Here is a 9,019-nt window from a genome sequence, read left to right as displayed (position 1 = left end):
GAGGAGAAGACAGATCGTGCTGTCCACTCGAGTGTCTGTCATACAGGGGGTTCTCAGAGGATCCTCCATACTTAAAAAGTCTCCTCTCTGTCACTCAATCCATTACCACAGAGTGAGACAGGCCTGGGGGACTCCATTAGACTTGCATAAAAAGGAAGAATGTTAGGCTTTTGCTGAGTAACTGGACTGATAGAGTTTCTGTCTTTACCGAATAAATGGTGGCTGGTCAGTCTGACTGCTGGGCTTGGTCAGTAACAAACTGCACTGGCTCACAGAAAAGGTAGTAAATCAGAACACTGAACAGGTCTGAGCAGTCTCCATGTGAGATTTCTTTTGTCAGAAGTATGCAATGCACAATAAAGTAAGGTATTTGAAGTGTGTGTGTGTGTGTTTTTATTATACTATAGAAACTTGATGGTTAAAATCGAGTGATTTTTCAAAATTTCTGCATAATAATGTTGTTGAGATGTAAAAGTCATCCAGAGAGGTTTCATGTATAATGTTTCATTGTAGAGAAACTTGGACAACCAGGGGTCATGATGTCTACAGCCATTTTACTTGCTCTCCAATTGAGCCAATAATCCTACACATGCCCTCCGAGTTGTTATACGTAATGTTACTGAAAAATCTGTAAAAAACTGTATAAGTCTTCAGTATAAAATGTAAAAGTCTTTCCAGAGGTGTGAAACAGTCTATATTTATGATACTTGTAATATCAATCCAAGCTGCTGTGGCTCAGATATGTAAATTACAGGAATTAACTGTAAGCCTGAAAGTTTTAAGGACATTTTTCTTGCAATATCCCAGTAAAGCCATGCAAACCCAATTAATGTGTGGATTTATTACCATGATCGAGAAACTGTGATGTTCTCTCTGTGTTCCCAACATTGATTATGGTGGCCTCAGCCTACAGCCCAAACATTTATTTAATTTCACTTGAAGAGTATGTGTTTTCTTTGTCTTGTCTTTCGTAGAGCTCTGCTATTAATACTGCACTTGTATCTGACAAAATAGTTTCTCACTAGCTTTCAGTAGAGGGCACTGTAGACACTGCAGACAAGAAGTGGCACATCTACAGTTTTGTTCATAAGTAAATCCTTCAACTTTTTCCAGTAACACTTAAGACAACTTTATAATAACAGTAAAACACCTAGAAGTCTGCCTGCATTGCCCATGTTACACATAACCAAACCCTAAGTGTAATCTTCCTTTACAGCAAAGTCTACACACTTTACACACTTTCTTTTAAAAACAATTTATTCTTTTTACAGACAGAAAAACTCTGTCATTTCAGTGAAAACCTTCTTGTCGAGACGCTGGTATGACTTCTGCTGCTCATTGTGTATTCACATATTTTATGTATTTGCAGATACTTCCTCTGCTTGGAAGTTTTAAGCTCAAGACTTCATTCACATAATTTGGTCAGAGGAATCAAGATTTACTTCATATTTCTTTCTGCCACACACCTAAACTCTCATCACTGAAACAATGCATTGCCACAAAATACTAGAATATTTAGACCTAGAATTACAGTCAGCTTTTCATACAGCAGACTGAAGCAAACACCTCTTACTGCTGTGCTGTTTGGGCTGAACTCCACCTCCCACATTTGTGTTGCCACAATGGAAACTCCATCATGTTGGCTGATAACTCCACAGTCAAGTGCCTAATCACCGACAACAATGTAACACAGCAGGAGTTCAAATGCCTTACAAGAGAAGATTGGATGACACTGTGTGCCTCAGTAGCGATGTTCACATCAGCTGTGCCAACCCCAAAATTAGTAAATGCATTAAAAAATGTAAAAGATAAGAAGAAAATGCCAGAAAAAGTTTGTAACTTTTGCTGTTGTTTCCACCAAACTGACTTTTGGCAATAGAAAATGCTTTAGGTAATTATGTCACTTTCTGCAAAAACTGTTGTAGCATCAGTTTTGGATTATCAAATTTTTTTTAAAAGTTGTTTATGTTTTCCAGCTCTAAAAACTTGTGTAACTTAGGCTCTGTCCCTGACACCTAAAACAAATGGTTTCCATTACGTTTTCGTAATGTTTAAAACAACTTATCACTTATTTATAAGTTAAACAGACAAAGAAATGTGTCAATATTCATAAGATATTATAAAAAAAGTCATTTTTATAGCCTACATTGACGAACATTTTGAAGAGTCAAAATGCTTATAGAAATCCTTTCCAAAGCCTGAGAGGACTGAACTGAAAAGGGCACTGGGTAAAACAGAGATAGGTGGGATACATTGTAGGCTTGTTTACAGGTCAAGAAATGATGCGCTGACTACCCATTAGGCTCATCAGCAGCTGCATGTTTGCTTATTTTTAAATACTTTAACTTTTAATACTTACATTTGTGCTTTTTATTACAGCAGGCAAAAGTCCAAAACTTTACCTGTACTAAATGTAATACTACTAACCTTTATAATGAAATGCATTTCAAAAGGAAGGCATACGTTTATTTTAGGAACATAATATTTACCTGCTTACAAATGTAAACATTTCCCAGGCATTGATATGACTTATGTTCCTTCTAGAGTACCCATATATTCTAGATTCTTGCAGATTTTGCAAAGGAAATATGCAGGAATTTGAATTTACACAGCATAATCACATCACTTGGCAGATACCAGGCTGGGGCATTGCACCTGAAAGGAAGTCAAACCCACTTACTAGAATACACTCCAAAACACCTTTACTGTGACTCAATGCTTCACTTCGACAGAAGAAACGGGGGGCTTATGTGGGCTTACCCTCTTAAAAACCTGACATTCAAAAAACAGCATTTATGAGGAACAAGCACAGTCAGCACTACAGCGCAGTCTTTGTTAGCTTCCCTTTGGCATCTTTAGATCTTCAGTCCGCAGGTGGCAGTCAAGTAATGAGAGGTACCCACAGACTAAGATCACGTTACTGGAATTTTTCTCGTCCACAAAAATGCAAAGGTCCTTTTTTGACTTCTTCAGTTGCAAGTGCACTTCTCTGGTGAATTTTCTTTCTCCGTGTGTAGATCAGATTTAGCATATTAAATCAACCTAAAATACGTTACGAAACATGTCAGGTGCTCAATCCGTCATTTGGGACAGCAGCTCCGTCTTCAGCAGAGGTGAGCTGATATGTACTTGGATTGAAGATGTACTGCAGTCTCACCTCTCCCCTGCACCTTTCTTCTCTGCCAGCTCTTCCATTTGTTTCTGCCTCCGCTCTAACACCTCTAACAGTTTTACTTCATTGCGAGCTCGTTCCTGAGCCCGAATCTCTGCCACGTCTTCAAAGAATAAGTGCCTTCAGGAGAAATGTCAAAAACATGTTCAGTCAAAGGCTGCAGATGTCACAGGGCACGACGCCAGTGTGATATAAACTGGCAAGTCGTTAAACAGGTCTAGGCCTATTTAATAACTCATTAAAACAGCCAAGCTTAACAGGAGAATTGTTTTCTCACTACAATACCCAGCATGCACTACGCAAATAGGTCATAGCCGCTGGGCTTGGCCCCACAAGCTGCTGCCAGACTTACTTAATTACAGACTTACAGGTGTGGTATTTTGCTTTTTAGCAGTACTGGCTTCTTTCTGTATTAGCCAGCAGGCAGGTATCAACACCGACATACTTGTAGTTTTTCAAAAGCTCCTCCCACCTTCAAGAAACATCGTCACAGGTTTTTTTTGTTTTTGTTTTTGTTTTTAAACTGTAAAATCTCGCTTGAGATACTACTGCAGAATTTTTGTACGAGGCGAGTGGACATGTTTTCAAGGATGTAGCGAGGGTTATTTTTTTCTTTTGGCCGGAGTTTCTCTTTAAGAGTGGGAAATTTGAAACTCCAAAATTGCCATGGATGATTAGAAGATTTAAATAATTTCAATCTTGAATCTTTAAATTCAAAATAATATCTAAGCATTTAATGAATAAGATGCATTAAAATAACAGTGCTGATACCGACAGCTTGAGAGTCTATACGGAAACAGAGGAGTGTAACGTCAAACTAACCTACCTGTTTAAGAACGCTGTGGCGAGTCCTGCGAGCAGAGCACCGAACAGAATCGGCTTTGTGAGACGCTTTTTCGCAGATAATTTGTGTTGCTTCATGCTGGAAGGTTACGCTCACAGGTCCCTGAGGAGAAAACCGGAGGGTAAACGGTTATTAATAAATTGGCTTTTCTGCACAGACTCTGCGCTTTGACCTCCAGTCATGCACCAAAACACGTACGCACTACTTCCTCCAGATAGTATTTTACCAAACGTGTCTCTGATATATATATATGTGCGTAAATTCTTTCACAGGTTTGCAGGATGCGCTGAAAAATACCAGGAAGAGTTCGCTGAAATTTCACATCGAGCGTGACATTACGGTTTAATTTCTTTTAGAAAACATTACTGTATAGGAACTGTTTGTGTCTGGATAATCCGAGGTTGGAAACCGGATCTGCACTTCCACACATGTGCACATGAACTCGATCTCAAATGGCTCTATGCTCCCTACGTAGTGCACAATATAGGCCAGAGGAGCGAGGGGTTTCTCATTCTCCCGCTTTCTTAAGTAGTGCGCTGCACTACCAAGACAGGCATTTGGGATTCGGTCACTGAAACATGGCGCCTCTGGTGAATTACTTGCGATTGCTTGTTACACAGTTAGCAAACGAGGGCATATTTTAGGTTACTGTGCTGTAGAAAAATAACTTAGCAGCAGAAATTTAAACAGGAAGTCGTTTGTTCGGTAGCTTTAGTAGCCGCACAGGAGTTTTCTTGGGTGTTAATTTTCTGCGAGGTTATTTGTGTGAACTATGCCATCTTTTCCAGGTTAGTTAGTCACCGATAAATGTTGTGCTTTTGACATTTGCCCGGCTTGCTACTGACGACGTGCTTACTGCGGCCTGATTAGATATTTAAAAACCAGCACGCTATTGTCATTAGTTATGTGTCCAGAAGTAGTATAACGTTTTAAAAACGGATATATAAGCTTAAAGGGAACGTTCACGTTTTCTTTTTATATAATAAAGTCGTTAAGGTATAAGCAAAGTCATTAGAGGCCATAAACATTGTCAAAACAGTGCTGGTGAAAAGAACCACACGGTTTAATACACTACAAAAGGTTATTGTTATTACACAAGATTGTTACAGATACGTTGCTTGGTGCCTGAGGTTCCCCCCCCCCCCCCCCCCCAATAATGGCAGAGAGGCACATACATATATGGACAAAAGTATTGGGACACCTACAGGAGCTTTTATGACATCCCATTCTAAATCCATGGGCATTAATATGGAGTTGGTACCTCTTTGCAGCTGTAACAGCTTCCACTCTTCTGGGAAGCTTTCTGTCTGGGAATTTTTGCTCATTCATCCAGAAGAGCATTTGTAAGGTGGACAAGAGGGCCTGGTTCACATTCTCTGTTCTAGTTCATACCAAAGGTGTTCAGGTCAGGGCTCTGGGTGGGATTGTGTGTAGCTGCTTGGCCATGGAAACCCATTTTGTGAAGTTTCTGATGCAGTTGTTTTGCTGATGTTACTTCCAGAGGCAATTTGAAATTTGGTAGTGAGTGACTCAATAGAAGATAGACACTGTGCTTCAGCACTCATTGACCCCACTCTGTGAGTTTGCTTGGTCTACCACTTTGTGGCTAAGCTGTTGTTGGTGCTTCCATTTCACAATAACAGCACTTACAGTTGACAGAGGCAGATCTAGCAGGACAGATTTTCACAATCTAACGTGTAGTAGCAGTGGCATCCAATGACATGTTTAAAGTCCTTGAGCTGATCAGTACGACCCATTGTCTTGCCAGTGTTTGTCTATTGAGACTGCAAGGCTATGTGCTTAATTTTATCCATTTGTTAGCAATAAGTGTGACTAAAAGACCTGAATTGAATAATTAGGAGGTGTGTCCCAGTACTTTTTGTCTGTGTAGTGTAGTCCACAAAGAAAGGCAACAGTCCCCAAAGAAAACCTTTTTCCTGCCGATGTATCGTTTTATCTTTATCAATATTACATATAAAAACTCAGAGGACACATGTAGGTTTGCTGATTGTTTTGGACAGTAAATAATATGAGTATATTTGCATAGTAAACAGTAAGGTTGCCAATCACCACGACTGTAAATCATTTGAGTTAGTATCCATCTGTACATCACAATGATTTACATCAAACCATTTTCAATGGCACATGTCAATGATACATTCTGCAAATAACACAATGTCAGAATGAAAATTGCAGACACCAATTTCAATGACAGATGTTGACTTGACTGACTTCATCAGTACAGTGATTTGTTTTCCATATTGTGGCAGGAATGGATCGATTCTGTGCATCCGAAAGGTTTGAATACCTGCAGGGGTTGGTCACAGAGTTTCAGGACACCGATAGTGAAGGTATCTCCAACCGACGTCATGAAAAGCCTTCTTTGGAAATGCAGTGAATGTGTAAACATTTTTTAGGTTCCATGGTGTTAAAATAAGCTCAAAGAGAATATGCTTCTAAAACATGAATTAATCATGGTCTTTAATTCAATCTGTTTAGAAGCAAAAGAGCAAATTCTGGCCAACCTGGCCAACTTTGCATATGATCCTCGAAACATGGAAGCCTTGCGGATGCTACAGGTGACTGATCTCTTCCTGGACATGCTGACAGAGGAAAATGAGAACTTTGTGGAGTTTGGAATTGGTTAGTGTCACTAAGGGAACTGCAAATGTTTTATTAAGATATGGCCAGTATGGTAAAATGGTTACAGGCACAAGTATCAGCTTTATGTGATTTCACTTGTGACATCATTGAATGCCATTACATTCTCTGTTTGACTTGACTTTAAGATGTTTCTCTCACTTCAGGTGGCCTGTGTAACCTCAGCATGGACAGGGAATGTCGTGATCAGATTTTGGAGAGTGGAGGGATTCCATTAGTTACAGGATGCCTGTCAAGCCACAGAGACGAGACTGTTCTCTCTGCCATCACAACCTTAATGAATCTCACCACAGGGGCATCACGCTCCGAAACCACAGAGAGTGCAGTGGTGCAGTGCATGCTGCGCTTCTCACTTACACAGAATCCCCGCCTCAGCAACCTGGCTACAGTCTTCCTGCAGGACTACTGCTTAGAGGAACAGGTGGACAGAGCCAGAGACATAATGCAAGGACACAGTCAATCAGTACTCGGAATTCCACTGCCAAAAGACTAGGACACCTCCAGTTTGTGCATGTCAGATCAGAACTGTCCTGCTTTGTGCTGAATGCTGGGTGGATTTGTAAAAAATGAAAGCACGAATGGCTCTGGTGACAATTTATTCAGCATTACTGTGTCAAGTGAGTTTGCCCATATAAATGACCATACCATTCATTCGACTGGTTTAACATAAAAACTAAAGTAGAATAAAGGCTTTTCGGTAAGTTAACCAAAACAATAAAATTGTGAGAAGTCATGTTATTGACCGAAATAACAGTAACTTCCCTTATAGTATTAATAGGGAAAAATCAAGCAAGTTGTGTGCTTTGAAACATATGGAGAATTATGTGTAATGCAGCCATCTAAGCGTAGGCTCTATCATCAGGAAATTGCAAAGTTCAGTCCCTGGTGATACTACAGCCATCTGTAACTGGGAGTCCAAGAGAGCACAGTTGGCCTCATTCTCTTTGTGTGTGTAGGATGGCCTACTGTTCCCATCATTTAGCTAAAGTAACAGAATTGGGAGTTAGCATTCTCCTCAAGGTGCATTCAGCTGTTCAATAATGTTGCATTAGCGGCATGATTTCCACATAAAGAGAGCCAAGAGTATACTAAGATTATATTAATAAATGAAAGGCATTTAAATGTGGACCTCAAATCCAAACTAGGTCTTGGATTTTATATTAAATGATAACTAACTGAACATTAGACCCTGTTGAGCTTAATCTTATACAAAAAACCTTTTCAATGGAAAATCAATATTGATGTAAAACATAAATCCAGATTAGGCTTAATCTGTGTCCAGGAAGCTGATTTATAACATAACTGGTTGGTCATAGTCATGACATTTGATGCCTAGATAAGAGGGAAAGTGGAACATCTATTTAGATCTGAAGGGCCATTGTTACCTCTGATTAAACCATATGCGTTAGTGAAAACTGAAGCTAAATGACTGAATTTTTGTGTATGTTCTAAACCAGTGCTGCCCAAAATGTAACCAAATTTGGCTTGCTGTTAACCTAGTCCCAGAGCAAATATATTTTTATTTATTACATTTTTTCTTTTTAAATTGTATTTGCGAAGTATTTCATTAATAAAACATAGTGTAATTATTGTTATTAAATATTGTTCATGTTAATGTGCATTTTAAAAAACTCAATTTAAAGCATACTTGCCTTCTTTATGTGTGTCTTGTTTTCTATTTTTGGCCCCGTGTCCCCCACACTTTGGCCCACCAAGACAAAAAAACTGAGCACACTGTTCTAAACCTTTAAAAGTCACCTGAAATTAAATCATGGTGTTTTAATTTTAGATCTATGGGACAGACAAGTGATCATGGGCATGTTCAATGTTTAGAAAAAAGATCAAAATGAAATAAAAACATCTGAATCTCTGGGATTCCTAATACTCTGTCTTAAACCATCCATCCATCCATCCATCCATCCATCCATTATCTTCCGCTTCTCTGCGGTTCGGGTCGCGGGAGCAGCATCCTAAGCAATGAGGCCCAGACCTCCCTTTCCCCAGCCACTTCCACTAGCTCTCCAAGGGGGATTCTGAGGCGCGATATAGTCACGCCAGCGTGTCCTGGGTCTTCCCCGGGGTCTCCTCCCAGGTGGACTTGCCTGTGACACCTCCCAAGGGAGGCGTCCAGGAGGCATCCTAACCAGATGCCTGAACCACCTCAGCTGGCTCCTCTCGACGTGAAGAAGCAGCGGCTCTACTCAGAGTCCCTCCCGGATGACCGAACTTCTCACCCTATCTCTAGTCCAGACACCCTGCGGAGGAAACTCATTTTGGCCGCTTGTATTCGCGATCTTATTCTTTCGGGCATTACCCAAAGCTCATGACCATAGGTGAGGGTG

At 40.1% G+C, this 9,019-nt stretch overlaps 1 protein-coding gene and 1 long non-coding RNA gene across 7 annotated transcripts; one reads left to right on the top strand and one right to left on the bottom strand.

Annotated features, from left to right (window-relative positions):
• Positions 1-1,239: 1,239 nt before the first annotated feature.
• Positions 1,240-4,136, bottom strand: LOC108443560. The gene is made up of 2 exons (XR_001859145.2): positions 3,999-4,136; positions 1,240-3,292 (listed from the first exon to the last, which is right to left on the bottom strand). It is a non-coding gene; the product is annotated as an uncharacterized LOC108443560 (long non-coding RNA).
• armc7 (armadillo repeat containing 7) lies at positions 3,520-8,547 on the top strand. 6 transcript variants are annotated; one of them, XM_017724330.2, is made up of 4 exons: positions 3,520-3,542; positions 6,287-6,367; positions 6,516-6,659; positions 6,824-8,547. In XM_017724330.2, exons 2-4 carry the CDS (start codon positions 6,289-6,291, stop codon positions 7,168-7,170), a joined length of 570 nt encoding a protein of 189 aa, XP_017579819.1. In that variant the 5' UTR covers positions 3,520-3,542; positions 6,287-6,288; the 3' UTR covers positions 7,171-8,547. The 6 variants fall into 6 exon arrangements, with proteins under 6 accessions (XP_017579819.1, XP_017579818.1, XP_017579814.1 ...); XM_017724329.2 differs by lacking the exon at positions 3,520-3,542 and adding an exon at positions 3,587-3,665; XM_017724325.2 differs by lacking the exon at positions 3,520-3,542 and adding an exon at positions 4,024-4,137.
• The last annotated feature ends 472 nt before the right edge of the window (positions 8,548-9,019 follow it).

The sequence above is a fragment of the Pygocentrus nattereri genome, chromosome 13 (genome assembly GCF_015220715.1).
Source record: "Pygocentrus nattereri isolate fPygNat1 chromosome 13, fPygNat1.pri, whole genome shotgun sequence".
Taxonomy (NCBI): domain Eukaryota; kingdom Metazoa; phylum Chordata; class Actinopteri; order Characiformes; family Serrasalmidae; genus Pygocentrus; species Pygocentrus nattereri.
This window is presented reverse-complemented; position numbering and strand designations above follow the sequence as displayed.